At 40.9% G+C, this 27,663-nt stretch overlaps 1 protein-coding gene across 1 annotated transcript in view; it reads left to right on the top strand.

The window, feature by feature from the left end:
* The first annotated feature begins 264 nt into the window (after positions 1–264).
* LOC141981320 (neural-cadherin-like) overlaps positions 265–27,663 on the top strand; it is a 56,602-nt gene continuing 29,203 nt past the window's right edge. Inside the window, exons 1-13 of the mRNA XM_074943003.1 lie at positions 265–409; positions 4,322–4,547; positions 9,367–9,571; positions 10,643–10,754; positions 13,939–14,188; positions 15,440–15,582; positions 15,930–16,102; positions 16,476–16,644; positions 18,083–18,253; positions 22,807–22,979; positions 23,119–23,286; positions 24,250–24,499; positions 26,865–26,992. Of these exons, the coding sequence (XP_074799104.1) occupies positions 280–409; positions 4,322–4,547; positions 9,367–9,571; positions 10,643–10,754; positions 13,939–14,188; positions 15,440–15,582; positions 15,930–16,102; positions 16,476–16,644; positions 18,083–18,253; positions 22,807–22,979; positions 23,119–23,286; positions 24,250–24,499; positions 26,865–26,992 (2,298 nt within the window). The 5' untranslated portion in view covers positions 265–279. The remainder of the gene's footprint in view (positions 410–4,321; positions 4,548–9,366; positions 9,572–10,642; positions 10,755–13,938; positions 14,189–15,439; positions 15,583–15,929; positions 16,103–16,475; positions 16,645–18,082; positions 18,254–22,806; positions 22,980–23,118; positions 23,287–24,249; positions 24,500–26,864; positions 26,993–27,663) is intronic.

Raw genomic sequence — 27,663 nt, 5'->3', positions numbered from 1 at the left:
ACTTTTTATTATTTACACTTAATAAAACCAAACTGTCAGCAGAGATGTGAATTTTTTGCCAGAGTTATTGTCTGTATGTTAGGATGTACACAGTAGGCACTCTTTCATCTTTTACCAAAAAAATCTTCTAATCTGATTTAAAATGTCTGGTTAAAATTTGTGAAATTGTCTTAGGCATGACATCTGATTTTATTTAAATTTAATGTGTTTGCAGATAATGACTGGTATTTGTGTCATGTGACAATTATTGCCCCAGAAGAGGATTTTCTATCCTGGGGTATGTACCCATACCCCTATTTGGCACGTGTTGATCCTGATGCCCGGAAAGGCACTCTGATCTACCAGCTTGTGGCCCATTACAATAACAATGAAAACTCCAGTGTTGGGATAACTTATGCACTTATTGCAGGTAAGTCCTTTCTGAATCAACTGATTAATCTGCATGATGATGAGATTTTTATTTTCGCAATTTCCAATTTTATCATTTAGTTAATAAGGTTTTAATAGAATAGCCTTGTTTAGACATACTGGGTGAAGGTCAGAGGTGTTGAGTAAAGTGGTGTAAATTAAACCAGTACATGAGTGTAAGGGAGTTGGTTACTCCCATACAAAGTGACCAGAACCAGTCTTAGACTAAGGTCTGGCCTATGCTACTAAGGGCTTGTCTACATGGGCGGTATAAACCAGATCAGATCAAGTTAATCTAGTTTGAAAATGTTGCGTACACATGATCCATCGCTACATATTTATCGCAGACTCTGAAGTCCTCTTGCAAAGCAGACTAGGTTTCCTTTAAACTGAATTACTTTGGTCTATTGTTTGTGTGCACGCAGTTGCTGTGTGCCGCCACTTGTGTGCTTCCAGTGATTATCCCATAGTGCTTTGCAGGCTGACTGTTACAGACCTGTCCGTTTACCTGTGTGCCCTCCCACGCTCTGGTAGCAAATTCCCAGGACAACACCTCCCCACCTTTTAAAAGCTGGCACAGAGCCACATTTTGCCCATTTGCTCCTGGATCCTGGTGTATCATTCTTGCAGCGTAGCTGTGGTAGCACTCCTGAAACCACACAACATGCCTCGCACAGTTGCATTGAGCCACGCTGAGACCCTGGATCTCATCACCATCTGGGGAGAAGCTTTGGTTCAGGAAGCTCTTTTGGCCAGACGCTCCCACAGCCACAGCACCTACAACAACCAGAGCGTCAAGGACAGGGCCTCTATGTACTGCTGAGAGGCTGGCCATCCTGAAGGGGACGTAAAAGGAAAACTCAGGACAAGATGTTTGTAGAGCTTTTGGCAGAGGGTCGAGTCTGGTTTTTCTCTAGGAAAGAGGTGGAAGCTGTACCTGCGGACCCAGAGGGAGAAGGAAATGCAGCTCTCCTGGGAGATTATGGCAGTGGCCAAGGACAGCTTTGCCATGGCCAAGAAGAGCATAGAAAAAGACAGGGGAGAGGCAGAGGCAACTCATGGATGCTATCCTGAGCCAGAATGTTCTCCAAAATAGCTGCTGTTAGGCCAGCAGGCCCTGCAGGCTCGGAATCTGGGATCCAGCCATGTCCTTTGCAACCTTGGCAATACTGGGTACTGGGATGAGCGGCAAGTCCTCCCCACCATACCCTTGCAGCAGTCTACCAGCAGCCGTTCCCCTCTCAAAACAACCTCGGGGCACTGAGAACACTGGCTCCTGGGAGCCCAGCACTTTTCTGAGTCCAGCAGCGCCCCTGAAAGTTTTGAGCCACATCACTTAACTCTAGAGCCCATGCAGGCAAGAGGAGGCAGCGGGCTGGCTTATACTCACCTGTAACTGTAAGGCAACCAGCCACCCCCCGGGTTGTGTTTGCACCATTTGTACTGGTGCACTTTGAGTTTTGTTTGCACTGTTGCTTTAATTAGAGATTTGTTGATTAGTAGACTGTTTAGGTAAACGTATTTGAAAATACAAAAACATCATTTTTTCCATTAGTTCAATAAAAACTAGATTTTTGGTTTTGTTCTTTCATAATTAAAATTATTTTAGTCAATTCATGATGAGTCCTTATTACACTTAATTATGAAATTCCATTAAATAAAGCTGAAATACTTCATAGGGGTTTTCAGAAGTACGTAGAGAGCATTCTACTTCCACCACTCATACGTTACACCCCAATGCTTGAAATGTATCTATCCCAGCAGTTCCCCCTCCCCCATGGGCTTACAACTGCACATGTTCAGGGAGGAGACTTAAAATATGACATCCCTGACAATATTCCCCTGGGTGTCAGCATTTTCTACAGGACGCCTTGCTGGCTGCTTGAACCACCAAGCAAGTCACTGAACCTCCACTTCCCACCCATTGTTAAGGCTTTCTCCCTTGCTTTCACAAATATTGTGCAACGCACAACAGGCATTGAATGGTCCTAACCTCTTTTTTTCCAGCTGCTTCCAACCTGTTCCATAAACAGTGCCATCTGCCTTTAAACTGCCAAATGCACACTCGACTGCTGTAATGGAACTGCTCCGGCAATAGTTAAAGTGTTCCTTCCTGCCGTCCAAGTGGCCTGTGTGTGGCTTCATTAGTCAGGGCATAACAGGATAAGACAAGTCTTCCACAATAACCAAACTACCTCCACACCATTAATGTCTACAGTGGTCCTGGGAGCAAACATTCATTTCTCCATTAATCTAAACAGAACTGAGGGCTAAAAGATCTTAGAATCTTGGACCCTTCCAGACCACCCTGCATTTATGTCTGTAAATCTCCCATCAAGAAGAAATCCCCCTTTCTGGTTTTATAAATTCTGTGCTGTAGTGGGGGAACGAATGGTGGGCACCCATGTTCTATCAATTGCCCCAGTACAGTTTGGAAACTGTATGTGTGCAAAGCCATCAACTATCTCCAGAGCATTACCCAGCTTTAGGATCCTGTTAGATATCACTTTATCAGAGACACAGCAGACCTGCTTGAGAATGTCGCCAACAGTTGATCGCCCCATGCCAAATTGGTTGGCTACAAACCAGTAATACTCTAGGGTTGCGAGCTTCCACAGGGCAATGGCATACCTGCTTCTCCACAGATATGGAGAACCACACGTTGCTACACTGTCATTGAAGCTCCAAGGTCAGTTCTACACCGATCACAAAAAAGTTAGACCCTCCCCATCCTGCAATTCGGCCACCACTGCTGCTGAGCGCCAGTCTGCAGAACGATCCTCTCCCATCAATCCATGCTGGCTTCTCAGGCCCAGACATGGTGCTAACTGCTGTGTAGGCGATCCAGCTTGGATCGTTGTCCTCTTCCATCTGCCACCTCTTCTGAGTGCTCTCCTGCTGCCAGAGGAGCTGCTGCTGCTGTAGAATATTCTTCTGCTCCCACATCGTCTGCTCGAGGGTGAGACAGGCAAAGTCCAATGCCAAATTCATCCAGCTTTGACTGCTGTAATACAGCCTAAGCAGTCGTCCTAGTGTGTGGAGCATTGCTGGGTCCATGTTGGCAGACAGGAATCAGAAAATGGCCCAAGACCACCTGGAAAGGAAGTATGCGACAGAGACAGTGGAAACATGGAATTTAAAAAAAAAAAGTAAAATTCAACCCACCTGACTTCCCACAATTCGCAGTGAAAACAATCCTAGGGCTCATGCTGTTTAGCATGCACATGGGATGCCTGTTCCATTCTCAGTTCACATTGTCTGAACACACGGAAGTGGTTTGCTAGGAACTGAGGATGTAGTGTTCTTGGGGGAGGGGTATCCTGAGCTGGATCACCAACACAGCATTCAGTGCCATTTTGGGGGCTGAGAAGCCACTATGGATTAGTGGGAAAGGATTGTTTTGCAGACAGGGCTGACCAGCGGTGGTGAGAGAATTTCAGGATGGGGAGGGCTACTTTTTTTGAGATCCGTGCAGAACTGACCTTGGGAGCTGCAATGACAGCATACCAATTTGCAGTGCCCCATACCCATGGTTAGAGTTAGGGTTAGATAATGAGCACATGTCTAATATAGCTCTGTAGTGCATAAGCCTGAAAGCTGCTGAATGAGGGCACAAGACAGCTAGCCTTAGAGCTAGAGTTGTGTCCCGGGTGTTTTGTGTTAATGCACAGTATTGGGGAAACTGGCGTTTAACACCAAGTCCATTGTCCATAAATAACATATGTATACTGTCTCTCCCACAATGCACAGTATGAACAAGGGGTAAAATAAAGAATTGATTTTAAAAAAAAAAGGGAGAATGTGTAGAGAAAAGTGAGGGATTTGAAGCCGAAGTTTAAAGGTAATGAAGATGCAAATGAATGTTCTTACTGTGATGCCTCTACTAGAATGGTTTTTGTACATCTATTGATAGGTGGCGAAGAGCGATTTGAAGTTGATATGGATACAGGTATTATAATGACAACCGGTTTGCCTTTAACTTGGAATAAGGAATATGTGGTCACAGTGCAGGCCACTGATGAATACGGCAACAAAAGTCCTTATGCCTCCATCTCTATCCTGGTTGGCTCCAGACTTCCCCAGTTTACTAACGTGTCCTACAGCGTGTTTGTCCCTGAAAGTACTCCAGCAGGAGAAAAGTAAGTGGAAGAAAGCCAGGGTCCAGTGCTCTGAGAGAAACTTTGTGGAGTACCACATAGTGACTCATTTGCAACCAGTGTTGTTTGTTCACAGGGCTACACTTGCATTGATAGTCCTGTATTGCAGTTCAAAAGGAAAATGTGACTCTTTCAAATGGAGGAGCAGCATAGCACAGTGGACCGAGCACTAGGCTGGGAACAGAAAGTATGGGATTCAAATCCCAGCTCTGGCACTGATTTGGCTAGGACAAATCATTACATCTCTGAAATGCCTTCCATCCTCCACCCCTTCCTGTAAAATGCACACATGCCAAACATCTCCCTTTAGGAGAGAGGGTCCTTGACTTTTGTTAAAATGTTTATTTTTCTCCGTGTTCTGTGCCTCCAAACACTTTCTCCAAACTAAACGGATTTCAATGAAAATTAAAGGATTATCCCAATAGTACTTGCCAAGTGTTCCCTATTTATTGCTTTCAAATGCTGCAGTTATTGGAATGAGGATTTTTTTTCTTTTTTGCCTGCCTATCTGTCTCAGAGGCTGTAAGGATTTGTGTTTGGACTGTGCTTTGAAAAGGAAACTTGCTATAACAGTACCTATTTTGTTATGATGCCTACGTGGGTTCGTGTGAGTGTTCAGTGTTCTGTAGGTGACAGAATAGTAATTAAAATTATCTCTAGCAGTGTGGCCAATGATAAGTTAATTTAATTGTATTTAATCTCCTCTTAGCGGAAGTTTACATTTAAAAACCCAACCAACCAAAGCCTCTGTTTGTGTTGATGTCCTCTTCAGACCCTTTTAGTTCTGAAATTTGTAGGCAGGTTGAAGTGAATTTAGAGGAGACGACAAAATTAAAAAGGCTGGGGGGGATTTGATTCATGAGCCGCTCTTGAAAGCTCCACTCGCTAATGACAGGCAAGCATGGGACCACTTGGTAAAATTTAAAGAGAGACCATTAACTTCAAAAATCACACTTCTGTCTAAATTTATTTTTACTGTTACACGTGGCACATAAAGATTACTGTGACAAAGACATTAGGGACAAATACTTTCTATTTTTTCAATGTTCTTGCTTTGCACACATCCCCAAAATAGTCAGTTGGTGTCCTGCCTCTATATGGGTTTTTCACTCCGCAACAAGGAGAGGAAAAGATTTTTAAAATGTGTTAGTAAAGCCATAAAAATTGGCAAGGAGACTTAGAGGCAGGCGTAGAAAAAGCTGTTGGTTGTATAGGGTTTATAGAGGGGGCTGAAGGTATGCCTCTTACAGTGATGAAGGGATTAGAAGGAATTTCTGTAGGTGGCTGGTTGAGGAGTTCCTGCTGAAATGATTGATGCTGCTGGGGTTGTAGTGAATCATGATGTTAGTGCCTGGAGCCTTAGATAGGAGTCTTCTATTTTAAATCTAAATAAATAAATACCTGAAAGTAATCAAATGTTTTTTAATAGACTAGATTTCAAGTTGCCAAGTAAAGTGGGGGAGGAGGGGAGAGGTGGGGGAAGGGGAAGCTTATTTTTTCTAGATTGTGAAGAAAATCTTCCAAACGTGTATTCAGTGTAAACTAGGGCTGTCGATTAATCGCAGTTAACTCACATGATTAACTAAAAAAAAAAAAAAGAGTGGTGATTAATCGCAGTTGTAATCACACTGTTAAACAGTAGAATACCAATTGAAATTTATTAAATATTTTGGATGTTTTCCTACATTTTCAAATATACTGATTTCAATTACAACACAGAATACAAGTGTACAATGCTCACTTTATATTATTTTTATTACAAATATTTGCACTGTAAAAATGATAAACAAAATAAATAGTATTTTTCAGTTCACCTTAGACAAGTACTGTAGTGCAATCTCTTTATCGTGAAAGTGCAATTTACAAATGTAGATTTTTGTTTTGTTGTTGTGACAAAGTTCCTCCTCTACCTTGGTGGGTCTTGCGCTTATTGGCGGATTTGCTCGCCTTGGAGCTTCACAGCAGCCCTCAGTTTGGCCGTTTTCATGAACCCACAGTCCAGGTCAACTCCTCCTGTGTCTGACCAGGAGTTGGGAGATTTGGGGGGAACCCGGGCCCGCCTTCTACTCCGGGTTCCAGCCCAGGGCCCCGTGGAATGCAGCTGTCTAGAGTGCCTCCTGGAACAGCTGTGCGACAGCAACAACTCCCTGGGCTACTTCCCCATGGCCTCCTCCCAACACCTTCTTTATCCTCACCATAGGACCTTCCTCCTGGTGTCTGATAATGCTTGTACACCTCAGTCCTCCAACAGTATGTGTTCTCACTCTCAGTTCCTAGCGCCTCTTGCTCCCAGCTCCTTACATGCGCCCCACAAACTGAAGTGAGCTCCTTTTTAAACCCAGGTGCCCCAATTAGCCTGCCTTAATTGTTTCTAGCAGCTTCTTGATTGGCTGCAGGTGTTCTAATCAGCCTGTCATCTTAATTGTCTCCAGAAGGTTCCTGATTGTTCTGGAACCTTCCCTGTTACCTTACCCAGGGAAAAGGGACCTACTTAACCTGGGGCTAATACATCTGCCTTCTATTACTCTCCTGTAGCCATCTGGCCCAAACCTGTCACATTATATAACTGCACTCAAAAACAAAACAATGTAAAACTTTAGTGCCTACAAATCCACTCAGTCCTACTTCTTGTTCAGCCAGTCACTAAGACAAACAACTTTGTTTACATTTACTGGAGATAATGCTGACTGCTTCTTGTTTACAATGTCACCTGAAAGTGAGAACAGGCGTTCACATGGCACTATTGTAGCTGGTCTTGCAAGATATTTACACACCAGATGCGCTAAAGATTCATATGTCCCTTCATGCTTCCACCACCATTCCAGAGGACGTGTGTCCATGCTGATGATAGGTTCTGCCCGATAACAATCCAAAGCAGTACAGACTGGAACATGTTCATTTTCATCATCTGAGTCAGATGTCCTGAGCAGAAGATGGATTTTCTTTTTTGGTGGTTCGGGTTCTGTAGTTTCTGCGTCAGAGTGTTGCTCTTTTAAGACTTCTGAAAGCATGCTCCACACCTCGTCCCTCTCAGATATTGGAAGGCACTTCAGATTCTTAAACCTTGGGTTGAGTGCTGTAGCTATCTTTAGAAATCTCACATTAGTACCTTCTATGCATTTTGTCAAATCGGCAGTGAATGTTGTTAAAATGAACACCATGCTGGGTCATCATCTGAGACTGCTATAACATGAAATATATGGCAGAATGCTGGTAAAACACAGAGCAGGAGACATACAATTCTCCCCCAAAGAGTTCAGTCACAAATTTAATTAACGCATGATTTTTTTAAGAAGCATCGTCAGCCTGGAAGCATGCCCTCAGGCACGGTGGTTGAAGCATGAAGGGACATATGAATCTTTAGCGCATCTGGCACGTAAGTATCTTGTGATGCTGGCTACAGCAGTGCCATGCAAATGCCTGTTCTCACTTTCAGGTGACATTGTAAACAAGAAGCAGGCAGCATTAGCTCCCGTAAATGTAAACAAACTTGTTTGTCTGAGTGATTGGCTGAACAAGAAGTAGGACTGAGTGGACTTGTAGGCTCTAAAGTTTTACATTGTTTTATTTTTGAGGGCAGTTATTTTTTGTGCATAATTCTACATTAGTAAGTTCAACTTTCATGAGAAAGAGATACAGTACTTGTATTAGGTGAATTGAAAAATACTATTTTTTATTTTTAGAGTGCAAATATTTATAATTTATTTTTTAAGTGATCACTATACACTTTGTATTCTGTGTTGAAATTGAAATCAATATATTTGAAAATGTGGAAAACATCCAAAAATATTTAAATAAATGGTATTCTATTGTTTAACAGTGTGATTAATTGTGATTAATTTGTTTAATCGCTTGACAGTCCTAATGTAAACAGATTCAGGTAAGTCTGGCTTCACTGCCGCTGCTACAGAATAGCTTTGCCAAGCAGCAGGAGGGTGATGCTGACAAGACTGGTCCGATTTATTGCTGCTATTCAGAAGCCTCTGAGCACCATTGAACTGTAAAGCTTTTGAGTATCAGAAGAGGCAGATGCTGGAGTTAGTTGCAGGGGAGGAGAAAATAGGCTGGAGAAGCAGTCAAGTGATGGAGGCCTACCTGCTACCTCTTCAGAGGCTCTGATCGTGAAGGTACACAATTCCTCTCCTGTCCTGCAGAGTAGAGGGGGATAGCACTTCAAATAAAATGGGACATACTAGCCAGAGGTTGGTATCTACAATGGAGTCCCAAACAAGGCAGTGACAGTACCTGGTAGAAATCCCAGCCCCTTTCTCCTTCCCAGCAACTCTGGAAGCAGGGGCTGGGTTTCTCACTAGGTCATTGTCCTGGACTGCACTGGTGGGCCCTTTCCCTTTTGTCTTCCGTATCTACTTCTGTCCAGTAAGTGTCTGGTTAAGATGTTTTCAATCCCAGCTTCTGAAGAAAAATTAAAAGAAATATGTGTAGTTTAGCTACACGATCACTAAGGTAGAAAACTTAATGGTCTGCAAGGATTTGAAGGGTGTAAATACCAAGGAAGGAGTAAATGTTTAGTCAAGTTATTGGGAATAATGGGTTGAAATGAAGAAAAGGCAAATTGTAACCCAAGATCTGATATAGTGTGGAATAGCGTCCCCAGGGGAGTGGCAGAGTCCCTTCTCCAAGAGTCATTTTAAATGTAGACCAGATGAAGCATTAGAAGATATTTGCAGGGGCCAGTCCTGCACTTTTCTGTAACTGGGCTATGTGGCGTAATCTGCCTTCTGACTCCTAGTGAAACAGATGGTAACAAATTGGCTAATGACTATGCTATTGTTCTTCACAGAGTAGCAGTTGTGGAGGCTGTTTCCTTCCAGAGCCAGCCTCTTTCTTACACCCTGCTGATGAACCCCAGTGGCCTTTTCAGCCTGAGCCAGGAGAGTGGAGAGCTCAGTTTGACCCATACAGTGGATTATGAGAGCGAGCACCATCTCTATCACTTTCTCGTGAAAGCAGTGGAAGCTGAGAGCTGGCTTAGCAGTGTAACTGAGGTACAATGAATCACTTGGCTTTACATGAATACAATGAATCACCTAACTATGGTCGCTATTTCCTCCATCAAGACTGTATTTAGTGATCTCATTACATACACTGATAATCTAAATAACACAAAGCTGCGTGTAGATTGGGAGGGAGGATGGTTTTATTGTCAAGGCACTGGACTGAGAATCAGATCTGGATTCAGTTTCTGGGTCTGCAAAAATACTTCCTGTGTGACATTGGCCAAGGAACATTTTATCTTTGCCTTAATTTTAAAAACATAATCTGTTCAGAAAAAAACAGATTTGCTGCTTTCTTACTCACAGAGGTGTTGTGGGAACGAGTTTGATAATGTCTGAGGGCAGTTTAGAGATATTACAGTAATAGGTGCAGTAAGTACCTAGATACTCAGACTGAGAGATGTATGACTGTGATGCATTATGAACTGCACAATGTGCTGAGCAAAAATAGCAAAAATATGACAAAGTATCTATAACTTTTCCTGGTCCACTTATTACTCCAAAGCCAAAGCTTTTTCTGTAATGCTGATTTCAGATTGAAACATAACATTTCATGCATTAAGATGTGAGAATTGGTTGGTTTTTTTTAGCCAAAATTTTAGATTTTGAGTTTTTAAAAAAATTACATTAATTTTTTATGAAAATAGGACACTTCCAATCGAGTGGTCCTGATTTTGATGTTTTTTTAAATGGCAGAAGGGGGAATACCTTGCCTGAAATTGGACCAAGTTTGTAAAGTATAAAATGTGAAAAACCTTCTGATTTTGAGGTTTGCAGATTTCATAGCAAATATTTTGCAGTGCTACATTGTACCGAGAAGTTTTAGTGCCCAATGAACATTACTTTAAAATGGAAATGAAAATATTTTGTAAAAGTAAATGCATTGAGTGATCAGATGTGAGTGAAAGGGGTAAAAACTAACAAGGCTGACCAGAGCCAGTACATCCGTGCACTCTCACATTTCATTTCTAAAAAGCAGCAGGTCAGTCCTGGTGGGCCTCTCTTCAGCAGACACCTATCATTTTCTGTTTAGTCTTTTCTTCTGCCTCCTGTCCCAAACAGGTGACAGTTCACATCACTGATGACAATGACTGCTCTCCAGAATTCCAGCGCTCCATTTACAGCCGTGACAACGTTCCTGAAACCATCCCAGTTGGCACATCTCTGTTGCAAGGTGATCATTTCTCTGCTACCTCTTATTCCGTCTTCTCACAAGAATTAACTTGTGACTGTGGTCTACATAATCTGATCAATTAAACTGTTTACCATGCCCACCACCATGGTATCTGAGTACCTTCCAAAAACTCATTAAAGGATGTGACCAACATCTGTCATACGTTTTTTTTTCTTCTTTCTCTTTCAAGAGGGAATACTTTTTATGGGGTTTTATTGTGTGTATAATGTGCTGCGTGGTGTCTCTTTCTTTTTAAGTCAGGGTGAGGAAGTGTGCCTTGCACTTGGAATGGAGGGTGGTGAGGTTTGAGTGTAGTTCTTATATTCTGCAGGATTTCAAGCCATAGTCATGGACTGACCCCCTGAGAAATCTGTCTCCTACACAGATATCTCCTATGCAGTAGATAGTTGCATTGTTCCAGAGGAGCAGAACTGTTGAGCTTCTCTCAGCGCTTGAGATGACCTTCTAGGTATCTTGAGCCTAGACCATTGAATGCCTTGAAGAGGAGGACCGAGATCTTGAACTGGAAGCAATATTCTATGGGGAACCAGTGTAGCGAGAGGAGGACAAGTTTTATGTGCTCATGGTAACTTGCGTGGCTGAGAAGGCAAGCTGTGTCGTTCCCTACTAGTTGTAGTTTCCTGTTGGCTGACTGTTTTGTGCCCAGCACCCTATATAAAGTATCAGTGCAGGGACTCAGGGACATCAGCGGTCTAATGTCTCTTAGACATATACTCAAGGAAGGAATAGCTCACCTCCCTGATGCCTGGAGGTGAGGCCTGATACCCTGTAGGCAGGGAAGGAATGTCATTGTCTGTCTGTAACAGAGTGGCAACAAGTAAAATAAAACATAGCATCAGCATCTCTTCCACTTCTGCAGCACACCCTCCTGGCCATCCGAAACCCTTCCTCACATGGACACCTCTTGCAGCTGACTGCACAGCAATCTAGGCTCACGCCCCGTTAGTGACGCTGATTTAATTTGGCCATCTCTTGTCTTCAATCAATTACAGTTATTTTTCTGTTTCACACTCCATTACAGAAAGGCTGAAATCTCTTCAAACAGGCAGGCGCTGTGGTTTGTCCATACACATGGCATTCACAGGTTTTGTAAAATAGGTTTTACCATGGTGCAGTCGAATTAAAATGTGGTGAAGGAACAAACTTTTGAAAAGCACATGCAGTATATATTGCTATGCATGTGGTTTATCGTTCGACATTGTGTGCCTTGGACATGCGTATATTGTTACTTTGAATATAAACTTTGGAGTGAACAAGAAGATAAAAGTGCAATAGAAATGTCAGCTGTTTGAAAGATTAGAGCAATAGAAAATATCCTTATACCAAAATAGCATCATAATTGCAAGGACGTTGTCAGCCTAAATTTCATATACTTATGTTACAAATAACATCATAGATTAAATCTGAATGAATTGTTTGAATAAATAGAAAATAGTTAAGTGTTTCACTCTTTTTATATTTCACTTTGGAAAATGAAACTGATTTTGTACAACTATTTTAAGCCACTTTTATTTCAGTCTTCCTTGAGCTGTCATATGTTTGAATTCATAATGTTGCAAGAAATTGTTTATCTGTTAAGCCGGGGGAGGGGGGGGGGTTAGATTTAATGTAATGAAAACATTTATATTCACAATATGGTTTTAAAAAAATCTCTTACAATCAAATTTTAAAAAATCTAAATGTTGGAAGCCACAATAGTGTCCTTTTTAAGTGAAATGGAGTTCTCTGGACCTAATAACTTATGGATATGGAAAATATATTTCTACATGCTATACTTTAGCATTTCACAGGCTTTCACTCTTCACTTTAATGTCTTTTATTTATTTTTTCCCTTTTATATTTTGAGTAAATAGGTCTGTTATTTATCATTGTTCCTTCAATAGTTATCCTATGTTTCCATTTTGAAAAAGCAACAGTTTCCATCTATTAGTTTAAACATCACATATGCATGCTGCTTGCTCTGTCGGAGTGCATCTGCATCATCACATCTGGGTGTTCTGAAGACGTGTTTAACTTTGAGATAAAAGCCCTCAGATCTACCAATTGGATTAATGAGTTGGTTTAAATTGACGCCAGCCCAGTGTTGGTGTGATGTGAAGCCTCTTCATTCGGTGAGAAAACAGCATGGCAATTAAGAGACAGCGCTACTCTTTTAAGGTCACTTTTGTTACAACAGTGTAAACTCCAGCTCTTTGTTTGATTGACTCGCCGGCCTCTGAACCAATGGGGCATTGAGTACTGTGAATAAACATTTACTGGAGAAGAACATTTAATCACTCCTTGTACCTTTAAGCAGCAGGTAATTTAAAAAAAAGTTAGCTATGACATAGCTAATTACATTTGAAAGGCATCCCCAGAGAGAGTTGGGTGGGGGGGGTCAACAGTGATGAACACGCAGCAAGGCTTTAATGTGGCTTGTGTGGTCGCAGCAGAGCACTGGGAGACAGCTCTCCCAGCGATCTTAAAAAAACCCACCTCCATGAGGGGCACAGTGCTGAAACTTGCTGTGCTCAGGGGTGTGTGTTTTCGCACCCTGAGCGAGAAAGTTGCAGCGCTGTAAAGTGCCGGTGCAGACAAGCCCCTCGGGCCTTGAGACAACAGCGATTGCTTAAATCAAATTAAAAAAAAAAAAAAGCTGACTCCACAAACATAACAACAGAAATGAGACAAAAAGCCCTTGGCCCTCAAGACTTTCATCGACAGCTCCTTTCCTTGTGCTCCAAGGAGGCTCTCTTGGAGGCAGCCTGGTGCTAGCTCTTCTTGAAGAGAATTGTTGCCCAATTGAAGTCCCAAGCTTTTTTGTCCCCTTGCTTCCTGTTTCTCCCTCTTTATACTTTGGCTTGCCCTCATTAGCTACAGCAGTGGTGGGCCTCTCTCCATTACTGACATTTCTCACAGCTGACGTGGGGCAGGTTTGATTTTGCTGTTTGCAGGCAAGGAGGGTTCTTAACCCCTTTGTGGCTCTGTGTGTTGCATGGGGTTTGTTGTCCCCATCACAGCAGAGACACTATTTATGGCTGATATTGTTCCAACTGCCTATTGATTGTGTGATAATTCAGTATTAACTACTTGTACAAACAATGTCATGCTGCATTCTGGAATATTCTTCCATGGCAAACTCATGTCTCTGGGGTCAGTCAAATTTTTTTTTTTTTTTTTTCAGTTCTTGCAACAGACTGTGACTCTGGCTCCAATGCTGAGATCACCTACTTCATTCAAAGCACTGACTTTTCCATCACGCCCGAAGGGATCATCAATTCTCACCAGCAGCTGAACTTTGAGCGAGCAAACCATATGTATGAGTTTGTGGTCATAGCTGTGGACAAAGGCCATCCTCCTCGGACAGGAACTGCATCAGTGCGCATCAGAATGACTAATGTGAATGACGAGGCACCTGTGTTCTCTCAATCTGGGTAAGCAGAGTTTAAACCCTGGATTGTTTTCTGTGTTGCAATTCATGCTAATAATCCTGATTATACTTTGATTAAGGGGCATATCCTGCCAGTTAATAAGCATCTACTTGTGTTCTGAGCACTCTCCACTACCAGTGAAGTCAGTGGAATAACTTACATGAGTGTGTGAGGGATTGGACTGACAGGTTCCAGTGGTTCTCAAACTTTTGTACTGGTGACCCCTTTCATATAGCAAGCCTCTGAGTGCGACCCCCCCCTTATAAATTAAAAACACTTTTTAATATATTTAACACCATTATAAATGCTGGAGGCAATGTGGGGTTTGGGGTGGAGGCTGACAGCTTGCAACCCCCCCCATGTAATAACCTTGCGACCCCCTGAGGGGTCCCGACCCCCAATTTGAGAACCCCTGTTCTAGATTGTAAAAAGTACACATATTAATTGTGACATAGCACATTGGATCCTTAGATCCATTGTTACATACAGAGATAACATAATTAGGCTATATTTAATGGACTGACTGAAAGATCTAACTTCTAAGGGAATATTTTTGGATGTGCTAGTGCCTTGGTCTTATGATGACTAGCCCTCTAAACACCTGAGCCAGAAGGAGAGGATGGGTATGAAATGCTTGATCAAAACAAGTGTAAACTGAAAAAGATTGCATAGTAAATAACTTTCATTAGATTCTGTTTAGTTAAAATGCATTTTTCCCTCTGTAATAAATTTAAATTCTTTTTTGTCATAAATGTAAAATACAGCCATTTATAATAAAGTACTAAATGTGTTAACGTTTTATACATTTAAGATCTACAGTCCCATTCTATATATAGGGTCTTTATACCATCCTCATCACAGCAGTTCACATTTGGGTATTCTGGGATCCATTATTGTATTGAGACTTTACCAACATCAGTCACATGAAGTTTGTTCTTTTTCTCGTCCTCCCCCCCCCACCAGGGGAGAACTGTGTGTGCAGTGTAGTTTAGAGTCTTGTTTTTTGTTATTTTCCAAAAGGTCCTTAGAGGTATGCACAGAATTGCAGGATCACAATCATACAGTGCACACTGCAAACCAAAACTAGATTCTTTAGATAGTCAAAGGCTCTAGTCTTTAACTTGTTAGACTGTGGATGCCCAAAGGTAAACTATATCACATTCACAGTGAGAATTCAGACCATTGGCAGCTTGTTAATGGGATTAATAGCTATCCTGATAGTAAATGTGCATCGACTGTTTATCTTTGCATCAGTTACAAAACATTCCTCTCAGAAGATGCTGGTCCCAGTACCTTAGTGGCTGCTGTACATGCAAAAGATCCTGATGGAGATGGAGTGTTATACCAGATTACTGGAGGTAATGAAGATGGCAACTTTGAACTGGATAGCCAGAAAGGTAGGAAAAGAAGTTTTAAAACATTACCTTACCATAGATTCAAACAGTAGCTCTGCTTTGTGTCCATGTTGAAAATAATTCATATAGTAATTGAATACATAATTATGAAAAAAGCAAAACCGCACCTCATTCATACAGTCTTTTTATGCTTTCCATAAATTAGAATAGGTTCCCTGTTGGGCCAGGCATTATAAAAAACCACAGGAAGACTTGGGTCTCTGGCTTAAGGAGTTTACAGTTGAAGAAGACCAACCCCATCCCAACTCACCCCAAAATATAGTGATATAGAAATATGACATTTTTGTTTACATTATCAGTAAAATTGCGCTTTATCCTCCCAAATCTAGGCATCATTAAACTGCGCAGGAATCCTCTACCCAAACTGAAAGGACCTCAATACATATTAAACATCACAGCAACAGATGACAATGCCTCTGGGGGACCTACCCCTCTGAGAAGCTTTACAGTGGTTATTGTAGGAATTAATGACATTAATAACAACAAACCTGTCTTCAGAAAGGTAAGATATCTGTCTGTAAACCTTCTCCTCCATATAGATATCATCACCTTGGGGCTGATGGATGATACTGCCATCTTTAAGGGGGGGCTATAGCAGTGTCTTCTTTGCTTGTAGTAAATGTTGATTTTAAGGGATTATATTTGCAAGTATGGTAGATCCTCTACAATGGAATATACTCCCAGTTTTCTGCAGTCTTCAGTATTTAAATTGGAAAAGGCTCCTTTTCAGGAAAGTTTTTTCACTTCTCTAAGGCACTAAGTAATTGAAGCACGTTTTCTTTCATACTCTTCTCAAATGTACTGCAAATTCACTGGAACATTTCATAGCTAATTTCTATAGTTCTGTATGTAATAATATTTTGTTCTATTTGTAGTGCACTTACTACAGTGGCAGCACCTGGGTTCTAGAAAACCAGCCCCCAGGCACCTACGTCTTGCAGGTGGAAGCCTATGATGCAGACCTGGGACTTAATGGAGAAGTAAAATATGAGCTTATGCACAGAGATGGAGCTTCACCAGGCTTCAGTATCGATCCAGATACTGGTAAGTGGGTCTATGCCTGTTATGTTAAGGCAGAATTGCAGTGAATTTGGGTGCATGCTTCTTTGGTATATTAACCGGGAATTGCTATAGCCATGTGGAGAACTGTTTCCAGAACTGAGCCAACGTCAAACAGTCTGAAGTGAATGCTGAGGAAACTGAAAGCTTACCTTTAGTCTGAACACAGCAGAATCCTACTAAAATTATTGAGAAATCATACTTAATTTTTTAAAAATGCTATAGGCATGATGTAAAATATGATAAATCTTTGGCTAATCTTTAACATCCAAAATAAATTGTATTTGATGTGGTAAATAGTAAAAGAATCTAGAATATGTGGGTGTAAGCCTACACTGCTTTAGCTGGCAAGTCAGCAAGGAAAAACAGAAACCTCAATTTATCGGGGTATAAAACTATTCTGAAACATTAACTTTACCTTGGGACAAATCTCACTGTAGAAATATAAATAGTCTGTACTTTGCAGAAGAGGAAGCATGAATGGATCTGCAGTTCTACTTGAGTGTATATTCACCCCTTTGATGTGAGCTAACAACTCTTTGAACTGATTAATGTCTGACAAATATAGATTGGAAGTCCAGAATTCAGTTTTAAAATACTACCAATACAGTAGGTATCGCACCAGAAGGAGATGGTGGTAAACACTGCCATGAGTGTTGAACTAGAGAAATATTGTCCCTATATAAATACAAAAGATACCCTCAGTGCAGAATGGTAATTCAGGATGTTCACACCTAAATATCGCTGACCCAACTATGTAACAAAGAGACCAAAGCCTGAGATGGGAAAGGGCAGAAGGTACAGGTTAATTGACAAAACTGAGATGCCAAGAAAGAAGCAGTTAGCAGAGAGTGAGACTTGTATTCTCAGATGGAAGTGTATCTTTGACAAACTTAGCCATAACTACAACATTTTACTCTATTTTAACCTATTTCATGAGGCTGTTACCTAAATCTTAAACTAAAGATGATTTTAGTTATATCACTTACATTTGCTGGGCATTGATTTTTCACTTAGCTGTCTTTGAAATACTCTGACTTAGGTTGTCATTGAAGTAACCTCCATGGACATTTCTTGGAAACCAGGGAAACTAACTTCTTTTCTGGGTGGGGAGAAGGAAAAGGGGTAAAAGGTATCTAGCCTGAAGCTCTCTGTCCAAGTGGCCAACCTGAAAGATGCTGGCTCTCGACAGTAGTGGCACAGTTAGTGCAAGCTGGTGACTGCGAGGAGTGGCAGAAACAGGGAACCTTAAGTTAGTCATGTTTAATCAATACCTTGCACAGTGGTGGTGCAAGTAAGCTGAGCAATGTGGACCTGGCGTGTCCCGTTCTACTACCTACTGTGTAAGTGATGCCTGGTGTGGTTTTGCTGGCTTAGTTGTGGCATTGTATGTATAACACACATAAGGTGTTTCTGTTTCTAGGGATCATCACTACTACTCAGAGCTTTGACCGAGAGAAGCAGAGAGAGTGTACGCTCTCTGTTACAGCTACAGATCAAGCTCAGGAGCCACTGATTGGTGTTTGTCAAATCACCATCTTCATTGCTGATGTCAATGACAATGACCCGAAGTTTGAGAACAGTCGCTACCAATGTGAGTGATTTAACCACGCACCCTCTGTCCTAACAGCACACAGTGGCGTGAACGTGGTTGACAGATTGAGTTCTTTTTGAAATACAGCTATCTGTGAAAATAACTCTTCATGCTGGTGACTGTAACTCTCTTAAAGGGGATCAGTTTTTGGGTGGCCTTATTCACTATGTGACTGGAACAATGCTATATGGTTCAAGTTGACTTGTTTTCCCAGACACAGTGGAGGTGACACTCTTCACCTTTCCAGGGGTAGTTAAATCCTGCCTTTCTGTGTGAATCTCTTGGTATCTATCCTGCTCAGTAGGAATGTGTCTGTTGTATGTTTTTCTGAAGGAGTACATTCAAATATATGGGACAGCAAGATAGGTTGGCAGAATGAGTCAATATTCCTAGACCAGAACCTTATTTCTGGGACTCCTTTAACCCTAAAGTAATAGGGAAGGTGAGACTCCAAGGAGCCTGTAATCTGTCCTGACACCTCCTTGGCGTGAAAACAAACTTTGTGGAAATTGAAGGGGCTCATGAAAGGCCTTGTCTAGGCTAGGATAAAAGGTGGTTTTGTTTAACTAAAGGTGTTAAACCCTTTTAAAATCCCTAATGTGGACTGGGCAAGTTATATTTTAACACCTGTTAGCTGGCTGTGGCAAACAGTAGGGCACAATCATTTAGCACTTTTTAAAAAATGTGTAAACTTGTCAGTACCTAGTAGAAACAGGTTTTTAAGTAGCACTTAATTAAAATGTGTTGGCCAACATGCTTTAGGAAAAGGAGAGTGTGTGGCGGTGGTGATGTGTGTGGGTTTTTTTGTTGTTGTTTTTTTATAAGTGCCTACTTTGAGCTAGGCATGATGCAGACATGTGCAGTGCAAACTTTTCCAGATCTGCTAGTGCACCCTAATCTCAACTTGCAATACTGAGTCTTTTGAAGTTAGACAGCCAGTTGTCGCAATTTCTGTGCTTGTTCTGGTGTGAGGAATAGGGATTAGGAGGCTGTCAGAATTGTCACATGTGGCTTGAATTAGATGTGAATGCAAGCAATTAAAATATGACTACATTTGAGGTTTTAATAAATCCCAATTCCAGCAAAACTCAAAAGGACACATTATTTCAAAGGAGGAGCACAGGAACTGCCATACTGGATCAGACTTAATGGTCCATCTAATCCTCTACCCTGTGTCTGACAATGGCCAGCATCAGATCCTCTGAAGGAAGATGTCAGAGACCCCAGACTGAACAGTTATGAGTAACCTGCTCATAGAAGTAGTGAATTGGGTATGTGTGAAAGTTACCTGATTGGTCACCAGTATGGTTCCTGAGAACAGGCAGATCACAGGCAGCTGTGTTTCATTTGTGATCTGGAAGGGACTTGCCAAAACAGTAACATGGTGAGATAATGTTTTTTTGTGATGCAGATATCTGTTCCACTAGGAACTGGACTGACTCTAATAACTCTCATGGGTCACTAAACTCACTGGATGACAGTCTCTCTTGGTCACTACTGTCCTGGCCTGGATTCAAATCAGTTGCCTAGAAGTGAAAAATTCTTCATTACCAATCCATTGAGCTGTTCAGTTTCCCAAGAAATCTTTGTTTATTTAAATTAGAATAAGAGTATATGGATCTAATTTACTATAATGTATTTAGCTTCAATTTTGAAAGCTTTGCATAGAGAGAAATTATAAATTTCTTATGTATTTGATTGGTAAGAGTTTTACATTTTTATATGCAGGCATCTGTTACCTTAGCTTAAGTTAACTCCCATTGCTTGTCTTCACAAAATTGTCGGATTACTATATAACTGTTCCCTTGGTCCCTGCAAATAACTTCAACATCTCAGCTGTTCACAGGCTAAAAAGGCAGTAAGTCGGTTCAAGAAAATCATGTCTGTGGCTACAGAAATAGTCATTTAGGTACTCTGGACATATTTACAAAATGTAAAAGTGAGAAACTTAGAAAAGCACAGAAATGTATGTTAGTTCTGTTCACTGTTTCTATTATGAGAAATTGAACCATGAGTAGGTCAAGAGTAATATCTGTTTGTGAACTTGGACTTCATCCAAACTCCAGTATATTAAATTTACTTAAAGACCACTCATATAATTTCATATAAAGAATATACGTATATAAAACATGAACATGTTTAGGTTTAGTGGTCTAATGCTCTTATATTGCAGAAATGAGTTTGAATCTGGCTTTAAAGGAAGTCCGGAGATGTGGGTATTTTTGGACAACTCTAAATAAGCCCCCATTGTGCTGCAGCAGTTGGAAAAAAACATTAAATTGGATAAGGAATGGGATAGAAAATGCTGGATATAGTTTAATGTCAGTATTTAAATTAATAGAACACCTTCACCTGACATACAGTGTTCAGTTCTGGTATCCCTATGACAAAACAGATGCAATGGAAATGGGGAAAGGATAAGGAGGAATTTCAAATGAGCATTGAATTATTAGAAGTATGGATAAACTTGCACATGAAGAAAGAGTGAAAAGACTTAGGAGTGTTCTGTGTAGAGAGGAGCCATAGAAGAGGGGGCAGAATAAAGGCTTTAAAAGCAATGAATGGGATAGATGAGACCCTGCTATTTTCATTCTTTCATGATACAAAAACAAGGGAACATTCCATGAAACTGAAAGGCAGCACATTTATCTCTGATAAAAAGGAAATACTTTTTTAAACAAAACTAACCTGCAAAAATCATTGCCACGAGGATATTATTGAGGCCAAGAGTTTAGCAGGATCCAAAAAAGGATTGGAGGCAAATGAGAGTGTATGTCAAAGGGGAAAGAAACAAAGAGTTCTGGAACTGATATAAACCGTCACACTTCGCAGCATCAGCCAGCCTTGTAGGAGGTTAGGGAGAAAGTTAGACTTTTCCATAGCTGTCCGCTTCAGGATTTCTTGCACCTTCCTCTGGATCATCTGTACTGGTCACTGTCAGAGTCACAGATTACAGTGGTGCTTTCTAGCTTTGGAATCATCTAGTCTGACCACCTGTGTAGCATAGGCCATAGACCTTCCCCAAAATAATTCCTAGAGTAGAGACTTGATGCTGGTGTATATGGTGCACTGGTCCAATCTGGTATAGCAGTAGCTAGGTTCCTGTCTACGAGTGGACTTTGCAAGCATGATACCACCACCACTCAGTTTGGTATGAATGATGGGACAGAAGTCCTAACAGTGATGTAAGGGTTTTGTAGGACGGAACAGGGAAGTCTTGACAGAGGGGAGGGTCATGTATGTTTGAAGGTGAGCCTGACTCAATGCCTTCAGCCACACTGTTCATTCAGTGCTACCAGTATCTGCCTTTCATGAGCATTAAAACTGAGGTTGAATTTTGGGTTCAATATAATGCTGATGCTGCTTGGTGATTGAGAAGCTTCCTGCTCCCTTCCTCATATGGGGAGCCAGCTAGCAAAAAGCACTTCTTCAGGATTGGGAAACTGTTCTGTCCCAGCCATGGGGCCGCTCTGACAGTGTGTTCTAATATTTGTCTATAAGCAATCAATGTTTGTACGTCATGGAATTAAAAATACTGTCTCCTCTTTATAACAAAATCAAATGTAATTAGTCATGGGTTTCTAATGTTACTGGTAACTGCTGGTGCTCTATTCTCATATGCTATGACCTTATTCAAATACTTTGGTTTAAACAATTCATCACTATTAATTATCCATACATGTCTGGAAGAGGCTGTACTCAAATGTTAAACTGTATATAATAGTGACATCCTGGTAATAGTTACAGACGTGTTTATCACAAACAAGGAACACATGATACAATGCAACATCCTTTCCAATTCAGCTTTGAACCTTTTGGTACAATGTATTTTAACAGGATACTCTCATATTCTCAGAACATAAAATCTATTACAGGACAATTGAGACTCTCTTGTAGTATTTACTAGCAATAAATTCCTTTGCTATTACTTTTTTTCAGTACCAGCAAACCACCTCCAGACATACTTCTACTTGTAAGAATGGCATGACTAGGCCATTTATTCTTTGGCAGTCACATTTTGGTGGGCAAAGAAAAGTGACTTAGATGAGAATAGGAAGCAACAAACGTGCTTCACTTAACAGCTTTCATAACTGTACATAATACAGTAGGGAAAAACCAAGAGAAAACTTAGATATTTTTGTGTTGCAATAATTTAAAAGCAGCATAATCAAAACAACATTTATTTTAGTTGAACAGACACCCTTGATATTTTACATATTGTATTGACTTACAAAGTGATGGTAATTCTAGTTTAATGTGAAACCAACTTCTCTGGAATACTGGTTCACTTCGTATAAAGGAAGGCCTAACCCTGTTCACCTACAAATATAGCCAGGTCTTTTAGGCTGTTTCACAGCTCATATGCCAGTGTGATTGTGCAGTCGTGATCCGTAAACTGGAAATACTGCCACACTGTTCTGTGATCTTAGCACTGACCTGGAGCTGAGAATTATAAGTGTCCCCTTTACTTCTAGAATTGCCAGATCCAGGAATATTGCCATTATACATAAGAATGAGGCCTGCTGAGAATACGTCTCCTCCTTTTTTCACAGACTTCCTCCGTGAAGACACCCCAGTGGGCACAAGTTTCCTCCGTGCAGCAGCTCATGATGATGACCAAGGTGTGAATGCTGCCATCGTATATTCCATGTTACAGCAACAGCCAGAATACTTCCAAATCAACCCCAGCACCGGCTGGGTATATGTGAACCATCTGATCTCCCAGGTAACAGGACTCTTGTAATTCAGAATGTAACACAGCTTTCTTCCTGTGGAATATGTTGCAGAGAGTTAATCTCAATCTGTTGATCTGTGCAAATCAGTTTTTAGATTTCCTTAAACTTTTTGTTAAAACTACTTTGTAGATAACTCGAATCAGCCGGTATATTGTGGCAACAGATGGAGGCAACAGAAGCAGCACTGTGGAGCTGACTGTAACTATCACTAATGTACTCAATCAGCCCCCACATTGGGAACAGAGCGGATACTGGGTTACAATCCCGGAGAACACTATTCGTGACACCAAGATAGTGGTATGCTATAAGAGAACCTCCTTCTCTCTCTAGAATAGCTCCCTCTCCCTTCCTTCTGTCCTGTCTGTGTACGTAGATGGATATACATGCCTTTACTACCTTGCATTGTGACCCTATCAGATTTCACAAGCTATGCGCTTTTAGCTTTACTTGGGATATCTCCAAGGAAATTCCAGAAGCTGCCGGAGATGATGTGACTCTGAAGGCTGCACTTTTCTCTGTTGTCCTGTAAAGCCAGTACCCCAGCAAGGGGTGCTCCTGGAGGGAGCATCTTTTGGATGAGTTGCAAAACTGAGGCTTAGCCCATATTAAAAATCCTAGAGCATTTTCCACAAGAGTTGAGCTGTTAATTCCAGTGTCCTGACCAAATTCCAGCTTGAGTGATTCCATTCTGCCTACCTGAGTTCTCCCTGCAATTTTCAGTGCCGCCCATACCTGCTGTTTTAGTGGCGGAGTAGCTGTGCTGTATTTCAGCAGTGGATGAAATGTGTATTGTTTGTTTTTCTTAGTCAAACAAGTTTTTTAAACTGGACACACTGATTGCTTCATCCCAGGCAGTCTTTTCTGTAATTGCTCATTGATTCCTACAGTTCCTTTTCTTCTCCCAGGCCTCTGATCCAAGCATTTGGAAACAATTCGTTTTATCCAGCCAGGCTCATGCACAGCTTGCGGAAGAATGAGATCCTCATAGTAATCCCCCTTTGGATGTGTTTTGGGGAAAAAGCTTCCTTTACCTGAAGGTGGTGTTCATACCCTTTGCCATATTTACAGAGCAGGGAAATTTTAATATTGATTCAAACTTGGAACCACAGCAAAAGCAGTACAAAAATTAGACAAATCTCCAGAATGAAGGCAAACTGTCTGTCTCGTCATGCATGCACAACCCCAACCCCCCAAACTGACATCTTAATACTCAGAATCATGCACTTCGTAAACAAATACAGTGGCTTTTTTTCTCTTCAGACTGTCAAAGCCACATCCTCCCTTGGTGATCCCAGGGTTACATATAACCTGGAGGAGGGTCAAGTTCCAGAGACTAACATGCCTGTTCGTTTCTACCTGAAGCCAAACAGAGTGGATGGATCTGCTTCTCTACTAGTCTCGGAACCACTTGACTTTGAGACAACTAGGTTTTTCACTCTGAGAGTCAGGGCACAAAATGTAGCAATGATTCCTTTAGCTTCATTCACCACTGTCTGTATTAATATAACAGGTAAGTACCACTGAATTACTGTAACTAGAACAGGTAATTTTAGAATGGCACTCACAGTATTTCTAAAATATCAGTACTAGAAATTATGGAATGAAGCCTGGACTTAACAGCATAAGATTTCTTTTGAGTTTTAAGACGTGCAGTAGTAGAAATAGTCTTTTCATCTGAAGAAACCACAAAGTGTGATTTAACAAGTGGGATGTGGTATTTAAAAACATACACTTAATATAGAAATATCTGCACTAAAAAATAATGCAGTGCTGTGTAAGTGTAAAATTAAAGGAATCCTTCTAATGCCAGAAATGGCCCGGTAAGTGTTCCAATTCTAGTGAGAGAAAAGTGTAGTATTGGAAATATTTCATATATTAGGGATATTTGGGGATTACTGAAATGATTAACTCTTGGAACAGGACAGCAAAAATGCATACCTAGTAATTGTTAATTGTCCCTTTAAAAAAAAATCAAACATCTTTGCACTTTTAAGGAAAAAAAACCCTACTATATAATTTCACAAATTATTAAAATTAAATGTTACTTGTTTGTCCCTCGTTAGTTCATATTACATACACTTGTGTAGTGGGTTAGCAGTGGTGTGGGTGTGGGTCAGGGGGAGGCCACTCTGCCTCACTACATCAGGGCCATCAGAAAAAGATACGAAAAAGTTCATCTTTACTAATTTCACTACCATAATTGCACAGTGAAAATTATGTTTCTCTATGGAGCTCTTCCATAATACACCAAAACAGCTGTTGTTTATTTGTGTAGTGGCTAGTACCTAAAGTCAGGACCAGGGCCCTATTGTGCTAGGCGCCACACACACCTCCGTCCCTCCCTCTCTCTGTCTTTGGAACAGAGAATGTCTTTGGAAATGAAAACATTCTGTGCTCCAAAGAGATTACAATCAAACTACCACAAATCAATATTCATTAGTAACATTGTTCCATGGTCCTATTAATAGTATTGTAACTCAGTTTAATGGCAACTTCATTTTAGCCAGAAACAAAAATGATTTTCCAGTAATGTAAAATTCAAAACAAGAGATTCATTTTGGGGTGAGGGAAGGGAATGCAAGTTAAACCACTTTTAAGTGGGAATTAGCTACCAGAAGGCCTCAACTTATAAAATATGACTTTATATATGCATATGTAAAAAAATACACACACATTATATACATAGAGAGAGAGATTGTATTCCCCCCACTCTCAACTCAACAATGGGTGAATGCATTTACTAAAACTGAAAGAATATTGATTGTGTTTGTTGAAATAACACATGAAAAATAGTCTGTCACAAGGGAGAGTTAGGAACACAGGAAAACTGGGTTATAAAGCAAGCCTGTAGTAACAACAAACACAGTAGCAATCTAAGGCCCTGATCCTACAAGCACTTGCACATGTTGGAATCACTGGGACCATCTCATGGTTGTAAAGTTAAATATGTGTGTTTGCAAGATCAGGCCCTAAGAATTTGTCAGCCTCATTCATCGAGAGATGCTTAAAATTGCATTTCTCTGTTTTACCTACTATTGTTACACGTAATGTTTAGAATAGAAAATATTTAGCAAAATATTTTTGTCTGTTTTTAATTTGTTTTTCGTGTTTTACGGTACTTGGTGTAGCTTCAATTTCATCAATTGACTTCAGTCAGCTCCTCTGTTTGGCCTTTCACACAGCAACAGGGGAAAGAAGTTTTTTAAAACAGAAAAATGTGGTTGTAAAACTGCAGAAGTTAGCTGGGGAGTTCAGTGCAAATGTAGCACCTGAAGCTACTTTTAATCCATATTTTGAAAATGACTGGATTTCAAGTTGACAGTATCTCTTTAAATTAATGACACTTCATAACTGCAGTTACTGACACTGGAGTGGTCCCCAAGGCTCTGATCCTGCAAAGACAAGGGCAGGCCTGCACACAAACTTTCATCAAAATAACAAAAGGGGTGAAGTAAAAACCAGTTATTTTGGTGGAGGTCTGTTATCAGACGCTAGTCCTATCTTAAATTTAGATATGATGAACAGTTCCATTGGTGTCAATAAATAATCCTAAATGCTATTCAGTAGGTATGTAAGTCTTTGCCAGGACCAGGGCCAAAGAATATCCAGCTCCTGGTATCAGTAAGTTAATAGGTTAATCGGTGTCTCGCATAATACCTGAAATCACAGCATCACGTCTTCCAGAAACTTCACAATCGCTCTAATTAAAAGAGCTTCTGCCATCTGCCTTGAGAATGGGAAAGCAGAAAACAGGATTGGACATTAGCAGGGAATCTGTGATAGTTTTTCAAAACAGTCTGCTAATTTGTTTTTTAAAAGGTGCAGTTTTAAGATTTGAACCTCCTCTCATTATCTCTTAACTCCTCTCTCTGCAGATGTCAATGATAATGTTCCGTTCTTCACATCTTCTACCTACAAGGTGTCTGTACCTGAAGAAGCAGCTATTGGCACATCTGTTGCCCAGGTTTTAGCAACTGACTTGGATTCTGGGCCATACGGAGAGGTTTAGCTTATTACATACTCCTTTTCTCCCAGCAATATTAATCTGTTAAATAGCATTGACACAGTTAAACAATGAGAAAAGATAAGTAGCAGATGGGACAATAATGAGCCATAGGCACCTCTCCCTTCCTCTTTGAGCAGGGTGGCTAATTTTTACCTAAATAAGAGCTGCCTCTGATCTGTAAAAAACAGGAGAGGAAGGATGGTCCTGTGGTTAGGGCACTAGTATGGGAGATCTGGATTCAGTCTCTATTACACCACTGGCTTCCTGTGTGACCTTGGGCAAGTTAGTCTCTCTGTGCCTCAGTTCCCCATCTGATAGCAGTGATAATAGCACTGCCCTACCTCACAGGGGTCTTGTGAGGATAAATATAGTAAAGATTAAGAGGCAGTCAGATATTACAGTGATCGGGACCATACAAGTACCACAGATAGGTTGGTAGGTACGATGTATACAGTCTGCTCCATCTCAGACGGAGGGAGACTCTAGATCATGTCACATAGTGACCCAACGTGAGCTGGAGACATGATAAAGCACTGCATGCTGCTACTCATGCTCTCTTTGGGCTGCCCCCACCATATTAATTGTCAGGCTGCAGGCTTCATTTTTGAACTTTTTGTTCACGTTTGACTCATGAGTGGCTGGCTTTTTGGCCAGCTCTGGTGTAGTGA

The sequence above is a fragment of the Natator depressus genome, chromosome 2 (genome assembly GCF_965152275.1).
Source record: "Natator depressus isolate rNatDep1 chromosome 2, rNatDep2.hap1, whole genome shotgun sequence".
Taxonomy (NCBI): Eukaryota; Metazoa; Chordata; order Testudines; family Cheloniidae; genus Natator; species Natator depressus.
This window is presented reverse-complemented; position numbering and strand designations above follow the sequence as displayed.